Below are 20195 nucleotides of genomic sequence, written 5' to 3'. Positions count from 1 at the left end.
TGAGTTACCTCTGCAAATATGCGGGGTATTTTTTCCCCATCGTCTCCGCGTTATCTATGATCCCGATCTACATGGGTATGCTGTAGTAGTATATGCTGTGGTTTGTTGGTTGTCCCTATATGAGACACGCCTCCCTGACTGTATCTAAAAGTCTATTAATATCATGTAGCCGCAAGCTCTATAGCCCTTTAGCCACTGACGATTCTGTACATAATGGCCTATTGTTCACTGAAAGGTACAGGAATATTGCTCACATTTTGACAACTTTCTCATGATAACAGCTCACTGTTTATTTTTGTCTAATATCATAAGTTATGTCACATGAAAGCCTATTAAGACTTTACCAAGAGAATAGAGTGTGTCGTAGAAATACTTCTAACATACTTTTATTGACCTTTGACCTCTTTCAAAATTACATAATTATATATTCTATATGAAAACAAAAAAAAATGGGAACGTTTAAAACTACAGGAGAATGGACGGGTGGTTTAGGGAGTAATTAAAGACAGGCGGTTTCGGGCGTTTCAGTTGCTAATGGGTTAAAGGGAAATAGACCAAGGATTCAAGGGGACATTGTGGCATGAACCATCTCTTGCGAATACAGTTACAACATGTGGAAAGTGGCTCAAATAATATCAATCTCGGTTCCTCTCTTGATTCAGCAATTGATCCTGGCTGGATGCTTCCGACGACTACATATGGATCCTTCAAAGACTTGAAAGTTTGTTTTGCCAGGTTAAGCCAGGAAACCTGCATGCAAATACATGTCGATAATGTGATCTACACTGAGTGATGGTTAGCTAGCCTAACATCATCGCATTTTGTGACAAAGATGGCGGCGATCAAAACACCATTCAACAGCGCCCTCTTGAATCCTGGGTCTGTGTACCTTTAACGTGAGGATTTGCTGAACATGACTCTTTTAGAACTCCTCGATACCCTCTCCCTTGAATACTGTATACACTGCTATTTTTGCGTACAGATATTTTCGTGGATGACGAGGTCACAGACATTTTCGCGAGATGTTTTGGTTTTTTTTGCAGATCGACGCCAACCTTTATGTTAATGCTCCATTAATAAAGTGTATGGAGACATTTTCGTGTGCTGTTAAATTTGCGATCCAACTGTGATTCGCAAAATTTGCGAAAATTAAACCCTCGCGAAAATAACAGCTTATACAGTACCGAAATGGACACTGGTGTTAGTCTCTGAATCAGGTACAGATTGACACTTCTTGATGAGGAAGTTCAACCATCATTTGTCGATGCGGCATTGTAAAAAAAAAATCTTGTGCAAGATTCTAGACTTGACATTTTTGGCATGCACAAACAGATTTTGTGTTATTAATGGTTATGGTAAATGACTCAAACAACTCTTTACATTTGCCATTCTAGGGAGGAGGGGTGGATTGAAAACAACAAAAGGGGAAGTGAGCTGGAATGACCTCTGAAGCAAAGATAATTGGCTCTAGAATGTAATCACTCCTTCAGGAATATCTAATGAACAAAACACAGCAGACCTAACCAGGAGATTTACCAGACAAGGAATTGCTCCATTCGACATTTCATATTTCTGTACTCATTTCATAGTTTTTCTGCCAGTCTGAAATTTTTCAGATTAAAGGCAATCGACTGTTAGAAATGTCGGAATTGTGAGTACTTGTGATATAAAATGGAGCGCAAGAAGCTGTGGTGAAGTGTACAGACAAGCCTTATAGAATATCAAAGTGATTACTTGCTATCAACAGACCATACTGCAGATAGAATAAGTGAATAGTTATTTTCTACTTACTGCATTTGACAGTGTGAAGGTACAGTGTATACCATATAAGTGGTGAGTTGTACCTTCCATACACTGTTTTGCTCTGAGGAGGGTGTGTAGACAAGCCTTATGAAATACATATTATTTATAGTGACTAGTCACTTGAACACAATGTATTACAGTGTGGAAGGTGTATCTAGACAAACATTACAGAATAAGTAATCATCTATTTCCGATCGACACAATGTATTTCACAGCCTGGAAGGTGAACAGACAAGCCATATAGAACGAGAGATTTGTTGCTTTCAACACGCTGTACTGCACAGTGAGTTTCTGATTACCACAGTGGTGTTAATAAGGTTATCTATCATGTGAAGTTGTAAACCACAGAACCACAGTGCACAGTTGTCTATCATCATCTTTTGTCTCATAGGCAAGCCCTCAATCAAGGCACTCTTTCCCCCTTCACGACTCATTGTCGATTTCCTCCACTGGCGAGACGCAGATTTAGCTTGGAATGACGTCAAGCGGACGACAAGCGACAAATCTCTTCCACGTTGTAAACTCAGGCACGGTGCTGAGGCAAAAATAAAAATTCTATGTCCGCAATATGCTAGACTCGTATTTCGAAGACATGCTACTACTCAAAGCCAGCACCACACACACACACGTAAACGAAATGATTTTCATGACCGGTAGATGCAATATACACACGTAAATGACATAATCAACATTTCTGAATACATTAAGTCACAAGTACAAGACTTGCGTTCAGTAGACATAACGGGGGCTATTTTACCGCTGATTTGTTTCGTTGCCTTTTTTACTCTATTTTTATCAATCTCGATGTGCTTCACAATGCATTACACAGGCTGCATGTGTCTGAATATGATATTTTACTACAAACTGTTGATATTACATACTTGGCAATATGACCCACTGAGTGACATTGACCAACACGAGTCACATATTATATCATCAGATCACTGCTTACAAGTGCGTAAGAATAAACACAAAGATTTTACTATGAGGGAAAACACGGAGGCACCTGCATCACATACCAGATGAACTTGAAAGTAATGGTGCACCTACTACAGTAATCGGAATCCATATTTTGTTGTTGTAGTTATTCTTCCTCCTTAAAATTGTTCGTCAAACTCGGCCACGACAGTGTTGCTATTGGCTCCGTCCGTCTTAAGTCGTTTCTCTTTGGCGTCGTTTATGAAGCCCCACACCTCAAAGACGAACTCCTCAGGGAACCCAAAGTCGCTGAAGTTTTCCTCGAAGGCCGTCATGAACTCCACAAAGTCATTCTTACCTTTAAACATGTCCACGATAGACGTCGCTGTGGAGTGTGGGAGAATGGACAGGGGGAGTTTGAAAATCATTTTCAGTAAAAATCAACACTTTGTGCATATATCAAGCCAATTAACGTTACAAACAATTCATTACAATTGTACATCGCAAGAAACACAATAAACTTTTTTTATAGCAACATTTACAAATGCACAACATTTCAAGATTTTACAATCAGTGATATTGTAAGACTTACAAAGGGAAAGGAATATGCTTTATGAATAACAGTTACAATTATTAAAAGACCATTGTCCCTTTGTACTGTAATTATTCTATTTTACTCTTAGTGTTGTCTCACTATTCAAGTGAAGACTGGTTGCTTTATTGTTATCATAATTTACAAGCAATGCCGTTTTATTTTACTTATGTCTTAGAAATTATTAAATACTATAGAATTGGTTGATAAACTGCTATCATAACTTATTGGTAATGTTGTTTAATTCCACTTTTGGTGTTGTTTATCAAAAGAAGACTGATTGTTTTACAGAGTTGTACTTTGACCTTCCAAAGAGAGTAAAAACTGCTCACCCAGATCGAGATCTCTGATTCCCATGTAACTCTCCAGACAGTCATCAACCTTGCGACAGGCAGCTTCTTCGTACTCAGTGGGCTGCAAAGTGATGGGAAAAAGCGAGCGAAATGGAATAAGATAGCGTGAGAATCAGAGACAGTCAGAGACAGGGAGAATACGAAGAAGAAGAAGATGAACAAATGAATGCATTGAGTAAAACAGGACAAAATCATGCTATGCTGTAGAGTAATACTTGCAGAACTAATGGTCTGTTGCCACTTTGCTGTTATTCCAGACACATAGTAAGTGTATTGACGTTAATGCTATACAACTGTACGTTATCAACAGATCATTACAACTGCACATGCTGGTGTGGATCTGTACAAGTAAATCCCAACCATTTCTTTGAAGATATCATATGAACACATCATCAACAACAACAACAAAATCATCAAAATAGCTGGGTCAAACTTGGTGCCAAGAGAAATGATCCCTAGTTTGTGTTGCACATGTGAATGCTTACGAAAGATTAATCCTACAATATTGTACCTTTATCTGCCTAAAACACTATCTCTTACAAGTACCATATAATTTGTAGTTGTTCCAAATGAAATCATTCATAATGAGGGAAACATATCTCCACAAAAAAAGTATTAAATTGGACAAACAAAGACAAAATTGTAACCAGTCACATGGCAGCATGTCGTCATACTGTATATTCCCTGCTATGTGCACTTTAAAAAAGCCTCTGAGGCTATGTTATTGTAACTCTAAAAATCATATTGTAAATCTCATTGCATATATATGTGTGTTTGTGTGAATGTTTTGATATCTTTTGATCCCCTTAAAAGTATTTTGAAAGTATCCCTCCATATCTACAATTGGTTACAGTGCCACCACTGGCAGTGCAATGCAGTAACAGTTTATGGCAATTCAAGGGGTTATTTATGATAGACTAATACTTTAAACTCTTGATGGAATAAGTGAATAGTAAGGTCATATATATAAACAATGACAAGATTTTAATCCTCAAGTGGTTGATTGGTTTTGAGGTAACAGTTTTATAAGAACTCAACTATCCAGTCATTCATTCTTCCCACAATTAATTAGCCACTTGGATGAAGAGGTGTACGGCATTTCAAACAACATTACACAAGCTCATTCAGTAACTGCCATTAATTCTGCAAAATGAAACAAGCATTCTTGAACCTATATGACGAGTGAAATATTACGACCAAACAATATACAATCTTGTAAGAACTGTGCCAACTGCAGGTATGAATAAACTTGGCATGTTTTCTGTAAGCTCTTGTTGGTATGGTTGGTGACTGCTGCACAGTGGAGGGTTAAAGGTTGTATATATCCCTTTTGCAAATTATATGTCATGAAATTTTGCGTGACTTTTAAAAGAATATTGTCACTCAATATTGGGTGTGAAATCTTATTGCAATACACATGAGAGTTTTTGAAAAAGAAATGAAATACTAAACCCAATGTCACTAGAAGATATGCTCTCTACTTGTGATGAGAATGATTTAATTTTCTGGGGTCCGAGTAAATTCACTGGAAATCTATAGTATTATTTCCCCCTCTATCAAAAGACAAGTTTCCAGATTTATCACCCTTAGGATAGGTCTGAATGACCTACCTCCACAATATCCTAGCTTATGAAAGGAATCTAATTTTCACAGTTGCAAAAGGGACACATGAACTTTAAGGGAGTATTCTGTATCTAGGGGAAGTTGTTCCTTAATTCACATCTCTGTGGTAGGAAGTAATCAAGACGGTTGAATGCGCCAATTTCCTTGGTACAACTTGGCAGGAGTGTCAAGTATAGGGAGTGCTTTAGGCAGCGATCTTGTCACATACGAGTTTACTGAACTTTGGCTAACAAAGTATAGCATACTATGTGCATTTACTATTTGAAAAATTGGCTCAGTGGTGTTACTCTCATCTTCAAATTTACAAGTGTATGATCTATGATTGGGCATGCAGTTGTTGAAAATCTTTAGATAATGTATACATGCCATATACTGTATTCCTACGTACTATATATTGTAGTGGTTCATATCTTAACAAATTTTGCAAGTTGAGTGCTATGGCGATCAGAATTTTCAAACATATACCGGTATGCAAAAAAAAAAAATGAACTCTGATCCCAACATGGATGTGACATGCACGCATACATTTCTCTGTCCCTTACTGTACACCCAAATCACAAATGTAAATTTAAAATCAAATTCCAAATAGAGAACATCAGAAATGGCTGTAGTGAGTGGTAAGTATTACTGTGAAACCAGAAATTTTTGTGTGCACGAAACTTTCGTGAATTTCACAAGAAGCCAAGATTCATGCAAGTAATATGTACACGGAAGGTTTTGTCTGTACAATGTTTTGCACACCAGTGGCATTTCACGAAAATTTCATGCCATGAAAATTTTTCTGAGCAATGCTTTGCTTACCAGTGGGAATTCACGAAAATTTTATGCTGCAAAAAAAGCCACTGGTGCCAATTCAAGAAAGTTTCATGCTTTAAATGTTTCTGGTTAAATTACAGTATCTCATTTAAAGAGAAAAATTATTCCCACCTTAAAGACAATATGCATTGCATTTCTGTTACAGGAGGCAATACAATTCACAAAACTGAATTCATGTATTGTATATCATTAAACTTGCAAAATTTGAAGAAAAAAAAAAGATGATGATGACCTAAAAATATCAAATCAATTCAGTCCTCTCTGTTACCCATAATGTCAACAACTTAAAAGTCATTTTAATAATACAAATCAGAAATATGCACTCAGCCTTAAACATCTGGAAATGGTTCCCTACACACATTGTGTCTCCCTGCATGTGGACACAACAGGGTGTGAACAACGTTTACCTTGTGGGTCAAAGTGCACATATGATATCCTCTTTGCTCGTTTGTCTTCGATGACAAATAATTCAAAAATGTGCATTAGAATACTAACACAGGCAAATCAGCTAACAAACAGCTTGTGTAAAATGCACTGTCTTTGCATAAAGATCACATATCTACTTTAATGGAGAAATCTTCTAATAGGAGATGACATAGGAACAGGATATTTGCTTTTCATATTATGTTACATGCATATGTGCCACATTGCTGTACATTGCACATTGCATATTGGTGATCAGGGATGCCAACCTTGTAAACAGCATTGCAAACACAATATTTTTACCTTTCCTATAATAGAAGATATGTTTTGTAATACAATTTTGGAAAAACAGCATTTTCCATGAAGTATTTTTTTTTGCAGGAAAAAAAAAAGTCAGTACAAAATAGATGAACTGCACAAAAGTAACAGATAGCATCTCTGTGTGATATGAGATTGCAACGATTGCGATTGAATACAAAATATTGGAGTCTACCATCAGCAAAACATCATTGAATCATTCTATATCACCAATTATTGTAAAACATGACATTTTCGCGCCATGAAATTTTCACGGATTGGAGCCGATGGCCTTTTTCGCAGCATGAAATTTTCACGAGTTGCCTCAAACATTCAATGAATAGAGTGTAGACAAGAACTTTCGCGTGCATTTTCATTTTGTAAATCTTGGCTCTCGCAAAATTCACAAAATTAAAATGCATGCGAACATTCCTCATTTTACAGTGTTACATGTATATCATACAACTGCATTTAAACACACAACACTGTATGTACAATGTACACTACAAGCCTAATATGAGTTCAGCATGGTGGAAGAGACGGTCAAAACTACTATCACTGGATTTTACTGATGACCTTGTATCCTTGCATACTAAAAAGTATAGAAATATATTTTTATACAGATCACACAAACCCACATCTTCACTGTAATCACCCTGAGCAGCTAAAACTCACACAGAGCTGGAAGAATGCACAGACCCTGGCCCGGCGTAGCAACCATTTGATCAATATTTCCATATTGCATTTTGCTCACCATATATTAAAGGTGAATGTGATCATCAGGTCTTCAGGGAAGAGCTACAATGTATGAGCATTTGATAGCAAAAACACATTCAAAAAATTTTGCTAGATGATCTCAACATTTTTAACACTATCATTAAAAGATTATGTACAACATGTACCATTTCTTGTACACAACAGAAACTAATAACAATCATAGCAATAGTATCTGATTATACAAATTTGTGTTTGCCTTAGAATGTAGCATTTACTTGCAGTAACTTGTTCTTACTTATTTATTGTTTTAGATTTCAACTTCATCAACCCAAAAGCAACAAAATGGGACTCTATGTCATCAGTCTTTGAAGAAAACTTCAGCCATTTTCTCCAAAAATTAATCTTTATCGTGTCAAAAATCACAATATGGCTAGAAGAGAAATTAAAAATAAACTCCATATGACTCCATATGACAGTCTAAAGTCCTTCTTGCTTCTTATTACGATCTACAAACCATACATGATGAATATATGCACGTGTACCAATATATATGTTTTCCCCCAATCTACATGTATCTTTTTTTTTTTTTTCTTTAAACAGTCATCAGTGATAAAAGAATAACAGATATCTGTGACTTGTCAGGCAAAACGTCCACGGTTTTGCTCCATAAATTTCATCTGATGTCTTAATGGTACCTGCACTCCCAACACATCTATTACAGTAATGATCATTCTCTGACAGTCTGTTAAATTGAAACCATAAAGTGTTAGTAATTATGAATGGCCTGAACCTGTATGAGAGAAATGGTTAGTCTGATGCAAAACAGACCCAGATGGTAGATATGATGCTTTTATAATACTGTCAACATGTCTTTTTCAACGACTGTTGTGCTGTTGATAGCGGCAACACATTCACAAGCGAGGACCCAAACCAACTGTATTTCAGCACGAAGGCCTGCTGAAAAAGTCTGCAAATTTGATAATAATCAGGGAATAATTTTCCTTCTCCAAACTGAATTGCAATTTTAGTCAATTGATATATGTATTTTGAACAAAATGGTGTGCAATTTTACATATGAAATACCTACAAAATGGACATTCTGTGCAGCAGTCATGTCAAAATGCACAGCAAATCACTATGCGATACCAGGAAAATTCTTCCCTGATATCAATAATTTATGAGCCAGGCAATTCAAAATTGGAACTTGAGTGGCAAACCACTGAATAATAGTGTATTGTCAAGTCACTTTGACCACAGAGGTTTAAGTGTAGATTGATTATACAAGTTTGATCGCCTGTGCAATACAATGACAAGACAAAAAATCATTAAATTCAAAGTGCAATACAAGACTCGACATTAACATTTTTCTTTGGTGGTCCATTTGGGCCACTATGAAATCTTTGAATTTGACATTCGCGTGTACTGAATTAAAAAAGAAAAAAAAAATGAAGAGGTCCAAAATAAAAGGAAATATAATATGGAATTTCATTTTGAAGCTCAGCTGCCCAATTGGACCACCAACAGATAGCCCTTATGAAAATCTGGTGGCCCAGACATCAATCTTTAGTGGCCTGGGCCACCCCGTCACCTGGCCAAAGCTAATGTCAAGCCCTGACATGTTGTGATACTGTAAAATGCACTTTTCAAAAGCTTCTTTGGACCATGAAGCTACATTTCATGTTTGGACACAGTTCTGCTGAATGGCTGTGATTTTTACTACCAATCGCTGGAAGCAAAATTTGGTAATTTATGTCAAGAAATTCAGATGGGTCCCTAAAGACCCTCTTGCTGAGCTTGCCCCCCCCCCCCCCCCCCCCCCCCCAATGGACTGACTCGCATCTTTTGCAAAAATTTGACTAGCACAGCAAAGAGGGTCTTGGTCAAAGGCTAATTCAATTGTTGTGTACCCTGGCAACTGATTTAGTTTCTCCATCACAACACACTAGCTTCAAAGCCACAGACATGTACACGCAATGTGACTTTCACTCGACACTTTACCATATTTACATGACATGGAATATCTTGATTCAACCCACGCCCTGGGTGCACACACACACACAAATATCTAAACAAAACCTCTCATAGTATTTTAAAATTTGTAAGGAAACTATTATCTCAAAATTGAGAAATTTATGCTATTCCCCTTATTCGAGGAAAAAAAAATCCCACATATAAGCACCTCAAGATGTTTGCAGAATGTCGAAACATGGGCAAGATACAGTAATATAGGAAACACTCAGTATCCTGAGATGTTCATGGAATGACTTGCCCTTCAATGGATAACAGACAATGATTAAAAATCTTAAAGTCTCTTATTAGACTAAAATTTTACTTTTATTAGTATTACTGCTCATTTTCTGTTCAAAATACAAATTTGGGTTTGGGAGCAAATTTTCAAAATTTAAACCTCAAAACTCATGTTTTAAGAGCTTTGCAACCAATACAAGCAACATGATTTGTTATATGGTCTCTTGTTACATGTCTCACTTATAATGAAGAAAAAAAAATCCATAAATTAATCCAGGAAATACATACAGCTGTACTCCATTTTACTTTTAAAAAAGTCAGAAAATCAAATCTATTCACCTGACTACAATTTCCACCATACATATTTAATACATGTATGCAGGTTTGCAATCAGGCTGCATAGTAATCAATAATTCTGGCTACAGCTAGCTGTGTTACAAATCTCACCAAATACTGGCTGCAAGCCGAACTTGAATGCGACCAATTTACATTCAAGGACGGCTGACTGGATTTTTCAACCCCCCCCCCCCACAAAAAAAAAAAAAAACAAATAAATTATAAATCACTACCTCGTCATTTTCTGCTTAGCGTATCAAGTACACAAAGGACACGGTGGTCTGTTTGGGTGGGAATTCCATGACATACAATTATGTAGTTTCCTTATGAAGTACGTTTGCTGGTTTCATATTTAAACACTGATCAATATTGAAACACTATACATACTGAACCCTCAAAAAAAAAGAATTGTTTGTGTTCTCTTTTTGCTTGTCAATTCAAATTGAAATCCAATTGCTTTCACTCATATTACATGGTCTTTCCCATGTAATCTGTGCATGCTGCTACAGTATAAACAGGTGTAATTTCAAAATATTTAACAATGCATTCTCATGCAAATTTTACATTTTCCAATATTGCTATCATATACTGACAAAGAATATATGCCATGCTACATTGTATAACATAAACATTAAAAAGAAAAGGTCAAATGACAAACAACATGTAGGCCTACAGTAGGCCTACAGTAGGCCTACCTATCGGTTTATTGCTGAAGTATTGCAGTGCGATTCATATTGGTTGATTCCTCAAGATTATGCCAAGTAAAGCTAACAAAGGTGCTGCTTGTTATTACTGTTATAAATACAGAGGTTAACTCTAGTGGCCACACATTACACAGCACATCTCAGAACAGAGAGAAAAGAAAAAGGTAGCTTATAAATTTCCTCCCCTCTTTATTTTTTGTTTTCCATGATCTTTTTATCAATTCCATTTCCTTTGAAAATATAACAGTATCAACAAAAAAAAAAAATACAAATCATATTGTACATAACATTTGTCATAAATGTTCATGCATGTACGAAACATATTCCATGAAAACAAGAATAATCATTCAATTCATTTTAAGGCAGAAATCAAGCAGAAAAAACACCAAGGATGAATTATCCTCTTTATGCTAGCACTGTCTTGTTTGTGGCTAATCAGTTCTTTTATCTTCTTCCTCCCCCCCCCCCCATAAGTTCATAGTACACCTGAGTCTGTACGACAACAATGGTTTGACAGATCGTAAAGATAAATGTGTGTGTATGTGTATGTGTGTGTGTGTGTGTGTTCAGTCATGAATAGAAATATCATACTTTTCACTCATTATCTGTATTGACGTGTGCACTGCCCATACTCGACAGAGAAAACTATGCACTGCTTGCAAGTCCTTCATTTCACCCGTCTGTGCATGACATTGCATGGTACAGTATGAGCATAAAAAACAAACAAAAACAAAACCAAGCAATCAAAAAAAACAAGCATAGAAGTAGGCCTATATGTTCATATTACTGTTAATGTGAAAATGAGACACATATGTAAAAATGAGACATGATACATGTAGTGCAAATTGTGATATCAATGGGACTGAAGGAGAAAGGAATTCCGCACACTTGGTACGCAAAAACTACGGTGTACATGGTTATTCAAACACAGTTGATGTGACACCACGCAAATGACTGGGCACTTTGTGTGCTGCAATACTTCAGTACACAGAGAATAATGTTTTGTCCACTAAACAATGTCCGGTCTTTGCACCACTGCAATCTGTGTGTTTGTGCGGTGCACAATATCTGAAAACCATAAAAATGTGTATTTGTGTAAAGAACGCCTGGAAGATGGTGAGGTTATAACCTTCTTTGTAAGATATCTCGTGACATACAGATTGTATTTAGCAACTTCTGCACGTACCTTCTTGTTTTCTGTGACAAACAAAATGAGCTCTGAATTTTAATGACGTATCATATCATCTATTATTAGGTTTTCTACAGGGATGGATTGTTCTAGAGCAAATCATCTTTACAAGAGAGAAAATAAATTATTTCCTTTTTTTGTGACAACTTTAGTTTTCTTTGGTTATATGGACAACACACTTTGGACTTTCAAAAATTCAGTGTTTTCTTTTCTCAAATTTTGCCAGTCAACCAATATTTTGCAAAATTAACAACTCTCAAAAGTATTACCTATCTACCATTACACAAATATGTTCTATTGTCTTCACGGTGGGATATTGCTAATTGTTCTCTTGAAAAGGGATTAGTACTTTGCTCTCATTCTGTCAATGTGCTCTTGAAAAAAACAAAACAACAAAACAAAACAAATCAATCACAGTTTGTCTTAAAGTTCCAATTATATCAAACTAGTGAAATATATGACACACATAGTATATCCAGCTAACTATTTTGTATAAAACTGTTGTAACTCTTTCATTTTCTGATGTAATTTGAATTTGTGTTATGATTTTAATGTTTTTCGCATGAATGAGTGATGGGGTATGGGGAACTCTGTAGTATTTACACAGAGTGACATATTATACAAATAATGAATGTTTATGAGTGCAATGGACAGAATATTTCATGAGGTGAAAGATGAAATGATCCATTCAACGAGGCGCAGCCAAGTTGAATGGATAACACATTTCATCTTAAACCGAATGAAATATTCTGCCCATTGCATGAATGATAAACATTTATAATTTGTTTTATGTACGTATGTAGATCCTTATCATTTGATGTTCTATTAATTTAGAAACAAGAGAGAGTGCTCACTGCGCGCTTTACGCGAGCACGCTGTCACATAAACACACTGCAAACGCAAGCGGTTTTACACGCATAGTGTGCCGGGCTCTCTGCGTGCGTGCAATGGAACAAATCATATGGATCCAAAATTGCACGGTGTCTTATGGAGCCACAATTGCACGGGTGACGACGTCATAGTGAAATGCCCAGGACAAATGATCAATGTCAAACAACCAATCAAATGACAAGGATCTTGTTGTATGTGTTCATTAGTAATGTTATAATAGTTACGCCATCTAGTGTTTGAAAGCAACACATGTGTATAGATGTTCGATGTATGTAAGATTCGGACACTCTGTCATGCACGGGAGGCAAAAAAAAAAAAAAAAAAAGTTGAAAAAACCAAAAAAATACAAAAAACTGCCATATTACATATGTAGGCTTCAAGATTATGAAGAAATTGGTTAAGTGGAAATAATGATGTTGATATATGCTTATATGATTTGATTTTTTTGGTATAAGTATATTTTATTAATTTTGTTAATTTTATTAAGTTGATTTGTTTCATTAAAGAAGGAAGGGTGTTGTATGTGTTCATTAGTAATGTTATAATAGTTACACCATCTAGTGTTTGAAAGCAACACATGTGTATAGATGTTCGATGTATGTAAGATTCGGACACTCTGTCATGCACGGGAGGCAAGGATTAAACAAGCATGAACCGGCAGACAACTGGTGTAGACAATTAGTTTCATTTAAGTGTGTTCCTTGTTTCATAGTTGATAGGCATGAAATAACAGATCTAAGCTGTATTTAGGTGTTATATAAACACGTATATACACATGGTTAATTCTTACCAGTGCTTGGACCTTAGCGGGGCCTTTGCTGTATAACCTCAAGGTTTCCTTCCCCGTTTTGATGTTGTTGTTGCCAGCAGATGCCGCCTTGCTGCCCCTTGGCGCAATCTCATCTGAAATTAATGAGTTCAGAGCATATTGATGAAAAAAAAAATCCACACAGGGAGAGTATACATGTATATTTCAAGGTGATTTACTATAATCATATGGGTATTCATTTGAAACTAGAGCACAGGAAATACATCTTGGTTGGATGCTGCTTTTTGACCCTGATTGACATCTAGCATTTGGAGAGATTTGTTTGAACAAAACATGAACCTGATTATTTTCTTTTTCAACTACAGTAGGTCTTCAAGATACATGCAATGTACCAGTGCAGCTTGTACAATGGGAATGCCATGAAATCCATGCCATGTCCGACATCAAATGGGTGGGTATAACTGAGCAGCTACAGAAATCAACCATTCCACGATCTAAAACCTCTTGGAATATATACTCCACAAGAATTGAATATATTACGAAATAGTTAAATACTGTTACAAGTTTACAGAATAAATGAAATTCATTAAACAAGTTTTCTGCAAGTGCTGTCAGAGTAAACGGTGTTCAATTCTCAAAAGGTTTCAGACGAAAGGAGACTCCTCTAGTCAAAATCTGCAGGTATACAGTAAGTGTGTGTTGTTGTTTTTTTTATAACAGTACTCTCCATTTTAAATCTGTAAGAAAATTAATGGCTCCTAAAGAAATTTTCAATTCACAATAACAGTCTGTACAATTCGAAATTTCAAAAAGATCATCCACAGTAGCTCTCTATATTGCATTCTTACATGATCTTTCTTTCACTACAACCATTTCAACTGTACTCCCACTACAACCCCATGTACCTTTAATATGAAAAGTGCATCATGCAATACAAAAACAGTAAAAAAAAAAAAAAAAAAAAAAAGAATCATTTTTTTTTCTTTCTGACTAAATCCCAAATTGATGACTTAACGATGCAGTGAGTTGAGAAGCCCACAAGTATCACCAGCGTCAAGCAGTGAAATGACGGAGTAAGACAAAACGATGCGGTTGCCATTGGCAACAGAGAATTAGTCTGACGAGGGGGATAAAGACAGATTTGTGATGCTCGGGGGTTGCACACATCTTTACACAATGCTACATGATATGAACTCTGTGTTGGTATAAGAATGTCATAATCATCAAGTTTCTTTCCTCAGGTTCAAGGATAAAATCTGTGGATAATATTCCATTGGGAATGTCACAAAATATAAAATTGGGCGTAATACAATGTATTAAAGGCATTCTTTTCCATTTGCAGATGAAGTAAAAACCCAGCTTTAGTGCTTCATAATAGTTCTAAAATGTGAGTTGGGGATAGAAACAACCAATGTAAAATGTTGATCAGTATGATCAACGTTAAGTATTGTTGAATACAAAATGTGAGCAATAGACAATAAAATTGTTTCTATCATGAACCATCTCCAGTTAGGCCCTATGGTTTATTGAGAAAAATAGTGACATCACTCCTTATTATTTAAGGCTTTATTGCAAAATTTTTGTATGGAAGAATGCTTTGTGATACAACATACCTACACATACGTATGCAACAAATGTAATAACTTGAACATTTTTAATCCCTGTCCTAATTGTAAACAATGTTATTCAAGAAACGTATCTGACTGAAAATGCCATCTTCAGCTACAATTTAAAAGATAAATCTTCAGATATCCACAGCCTATGTATAAAAAGATTGACAGATAACTGAATAAAACAATCCCAGAAATGACATTGACCTGGCATGATACAAATAGTAAATACTTTTTTTTTTTTTTTTTTTTGTTTAACAATAATTTTTCTCTGGACAGTGAGTGTACTCTGGTTCATTGAATCTGTTCTGCAATGAAAAACATACTGTCAGAGTAATTCTCAGGTTGTGTAACAACAGGCACTGCATTCTTCTTATAGATTAAAAAATAAATCAATTATTAGCAAAGAGTCTTTCTGTGTCTTTTTTTTTAACTTTTCCATTGACATGGTAAACAGGGAAAGAAATTATACTTAAAGAGTCTTTATGAATGTCAATTCAGATAGAGAAGAACAAAAACAAAAAAATGTACCAGAGAGAACAATACTGTATGTGTCTGATCTGCACCTCATGTGCATTACGTGTGTTGTGTGCACATATTATCAATGCTGTAAAAAAATATGCTTGACGTACAGGTCTGTATTCTATGTTGTAGTAACTACAAATTACTGTAGTTTCGTTTAAGGTCACTGCTGAAAGTATGCCAGAAAAGGCTAGCATAAGGAATATGCAAAATGCTTGAACCATACATGCCCTGCTCAGACAACGATTATGTGCATTATTATTAAAAGTATGACGATGTTTTGTCTACATTTATACCACTGGAATGAACATGTGACACGTCTGTACAAACATGTGTATAGACCTTGCACTGACTTATAACACCATCTCCTACATTGTGGAGTACATTCGATACCCTTTTGAATGTAATAAGGCAATATACATACTCAGTTAAATGGAAATCATTACAACACTGGTAATGTTTAAAATTTGCAGACATATTTTGTGTACAATATACACTGTATGCAGTGAGAAATACTCATGTATTTCATAGTCTGCTTCAGTCTTCACTGTTCTCCATTGGATGTATGTTTTAATTGTTCTCTCTTTCTGTTTTATCAATTAAAGTGTTGAACATTCTAAAACTGTTGAACATTCTAAAACTGCTGAATCATTTTAAAATTTATTCAGTGCCTGCCTATAATGATTGTCAATATTTTGCATTGTAAAGCAAACAATTCCCTACATGTACACTGTACACGTATGTCACCAGGCTAAACAATTATCCATCTAGATCAGTTGCGCATTTCATATAGGGGTACAGTATACAATGCTTGGATGTTGCTGTAATCGCAGAAGGTATTGACTCCAATACTCACATCTGGTAGGTTACTCTGCGATTGTTGCAACTTTAATATGTTTTATGAAATGGTGCATTGATGTGATCAACAACATAATTGGCCATTTACTATGAATACAGATTGCATGTGCTATGTAGTTTCAATGTACAATGTAGAGAGGTATGTCATACTGACTGAAAATAATCTAGAATTGATAACTAAAGTCAACTCTAAGGTAGAATTTCTCTCCTGTATCCATAGGCCTTTGCACTGATTGACAGTCCCTTGTGTAGAATCCGACTGTTATTTGCCCCAAATATGTATTTGACATGACTCATGGAGGTGACCCACTTTAGCAATTTAAAGTTTTAATCCAAATGGTTGGTCCACACTACTAATTATCGCCTCTGAACATTTTTGTTGGAAATACATGAATACCTCCCTGTACGACTCAAAAGAAAAACTCTATCAATAAAGAAGCTTCTTTTTTTTCTGATCTGCATCTGAAAATGTGACCAACGGAAGACGGAAACACAAGTCAAACAACTCAATATTTACTTTTTATAAGGTTTCAATATTTGAATTGAAGTGATTTGTGTTTGCTAACCATCATACATCCGTATGACATGCACTAGCACAAATCTTAAAATTCCAAACGGATAATCTGATACTCAATTGTAACATACATGTACAGTTGCCAGCCCCAAAATTTAGGAAATAAGAAAAACTGCGAGAAAATTATTGACAAAAAAAAAAGAAGAATTTCAGGAACATCTCATACATGCTGTACATCACTATTAGCAAGTATTGACAATATAAGAACTCAACGTTGAGTGAAACTTCTTCTTTCCTGAGAAAAAGGAACATTCCCATCAAACAGGATCAGTTTACAGGTATGTTGAACATAATATTGACATTATTCTTTCCACCTCACTCCCTCCCCCCCCCCCAAAAAAAAAAAAAAAAATCTAAATTCATGTCTGTGCAAGACATTTTTCATCAGTGATATAGATTTCTCCTGTTGATAGCAAAATACTTACTAAATGCTTTGTGAGGTTTTACAAGCTTCATAGTAAACTCCTGGCCAATGGGTAAATCCTTTAGTGCCCTTGCGACTTCGAAGTGCCGGCAGCCAATCATGCTGCGGTCGTTGATCATCACCAGGTGATCGCCGACTTCGGCGTAGCCGTTCTGCGCCATGACCGATCCTTCCTTGATCCGTTTCACAAAGGCGAAGCCAGCACCATTGTCTGTGATAGTGAGTCCCAGAGCAGCTTCGCTCTTCTCTACACATATCTCATACTTCTGCCCCTTGATGTGTGCGTATATCGAGTCGCTGAGACCAATTTGGCCACCCAGTAATTTGTCCATGTCTACCTTGAATGTGTTCAGTGTGCAAAATATGATCTGGGAGGAAAAAAAAAAAGACGGGAAAATCAAAGAGTTGTAGCAAAGTTCAGAGCTCATTCAGTTTGTAAAGTTAAAGGGAGGGTAAACCCTAAGAGCAATGTGGATTGAGTGAGAGCAGCAACATTAGTAGAACACGTCAGTGAAAGTTTGAGGAAAATCGGACAATCGATGCAATAGTTATGAATTTTTAAAGTTTTGGTGTTGGAACCGCTGGAATAGGAGACTACTAGAGGTTATGACGTATGAGAGGACAACAATACAAAGAAAATATACAGGAAATTCAACAAAAAATCATTTTTCTAGCATTATGAAAGAGCACTTGACTAACCGCTTTCAGAAAGCATGGGGAATAATTGCTACCCTTAACATATGTCAGTATCAAGTTGACGGAATTTGTAATTTTCGTGAAAAATGGATTTTTGTAGAATTTTCTTTATATTTTTTTGTATTGTTGTCCACTCATACGTCATAGCTTCTAGTAGTCTCCTCATCCAGCGGTTCCAACACCAAAACTTTAAAAATTCATAACTTTTGCATCGATTGTCCGATTTTCTTCAAACTTTCACTGATGTGTTCTAATAATGTTGCTGCTTTCACTCAATCCACATTGTTCTTGGGGTTTATCTTCCCTTTAACAAGCTAGTACAGTAGACCCTAAATGTAATCTTGTTATGAGTGTGGAAAAATGCAACAACTGATTTGTAAATTGAATAAATAAATAAAAAATATGCCTGCATTATGAAACCTCCCAAAACAATTGTCAACATTTTATGCCATTACTAATTTGGAAAACTATACACGCATAAAGAATCTTCCATTGTAGACTAGTTGGTCATCTGTCTCTATACCACGTATGTGCTGATAACATTGATCATGTAAAGTATATTTGTTGCTTCAAGGAACATCCCTTCTTCATATATATTTTTAATACTGATCATGACATGATTTTTAGATATAAATTATGAAAATTTCAAAAATTTGAAAAAACCTTCTCCAATTTGCTGAAAAAGCCTTTCATTTTACTCAACTTCATTATTTCTTTGTCATAAAGTTTACACTTTGTAATCATGAAAAAATGCCTTCAAGTTCCTAAATTATACTTCATTTAATAATAGATAATAATGGGTACTGTCAAGTTATGGGTAAACTCGCCCTAGCGGGTAAACTCGCCCCCCCAGCGCGCGCATTACATTTACAAGTGGCCGAGTTTACCCGCTAGGCCAAGTTTACCCATAACTACAGTATAACTGCAATCGAAAGTAGAATGTGACATTTTGAAACACATTCTCTCTTGAAATTCGATAAGGCCAAACATGGCCCGCCACAACATACAGTGTACTTCAAATACCTTCTGAATGACATGCATGTACAATGTAAAATGAAGGGCTACACAATTAATCACTCATGGAGTATAAATCCATGATAAAGGTATAAATTCATGTTTTTCATAAGGCGATAAAACACTACTACCAATTAACTTTTATTTTCTATTCTTATTTAAACTTTTTATATATCTATCTAATTCATGATCTGGTTGAACAATGTGCCCTGTCAGTAAATATATTAAGGCACATATATCAAATGGCTACAGCATTACCAGTGAATGCTAGTTTTATATAATTTGTGTTTCTCTAAAGCTTTTTTTTATTATTCTTTTAAACTGCAGTGTTTGTAACTACTTAGATTCTGTCTATTCAACATCTCAAAGACCTTTCATCACCATGATGATCACGTTACCTGATCTGCTGGCATGGAGAATGCCTGCCCAATTTTTTCATAAAGTTCTTTGACATTTGTAAATCCCTCTACTTTTCCAGGGGGGCTCCCGTGCGCTAGGAATGCGTTGAAAACGAGTCTCCTAGGCGTGGGGGGCTCATAGACTTCTGTTGCCTGTCTCCGTGCCGGTGACTGCTGTGATGCACCACCACCGCTGCCCCTACCGGATGGCTGCATAGCGTCGTTAGCTACCGTTGGGTTGCCCGACGGACTCCCGTACGATGGAGCGGTGGTTGGTGGTGGTTCCCCTGCGCCGTTATAACTCGATGGGTTCGTCACCGGGTCCGCGAGCCCTCCTCCGTGCTTTTTCTTCTCCGACTTCTTCTTCTGGAAAAACGGCATTTTGGACGAAACTTTCTTCCTCACCGGTTGTCTGCGATAG

The 20195-nt window shown here is 36.1% G+C and overlaps 1 protein-coding gene across 1 annotated transcript; it reads right to left on the bottom strand.

Annotated features, from left to right (window-relative positions):
- Nucleotides 1-2900: 2900 nt before the first annotated feature.
- Nucleotides 2901-20195, bottom strand: LOC140237001 (PDZ domain-containing protein GIPC1-like). The gene is made up of 5 exons (XM_072316947.1): nt 19775-20195; nt 17668-18034; nt 13700-13812; nt 3646-3727; nt 2901-3106 (listed from the first exon to the last, which is right to left on the bottom strand). The coding sequence occupies exons 1-5, from the start codon at nt 20153-20155 to the stop codon at nt 2901-2903; spliced, it is 1149 nt and encodes a 382-aa protein (XP_072173048.1). The 5' UTR covers nt 20156-20195.

This window comes from Diadema setosum, chromosome 13, assembly GCF_964275005.1.
Source record: "Diadema setosum chromosome 13, eeDiaSeto1, whole genome shotgun sequence".
Classification (NCBI taxonomy): domain Eukaryota; kingdom Metazoa; phylum Echinodermata; class Echinoidea; order Diadematoida; family Diadematidae; genus Diadema; species Diadema setosum.
The sequence above is the reverse complement of the archived record's forward strand: the minus strand, read 5'-3'. Positions and strand labels throughout refer to the sequence as shown.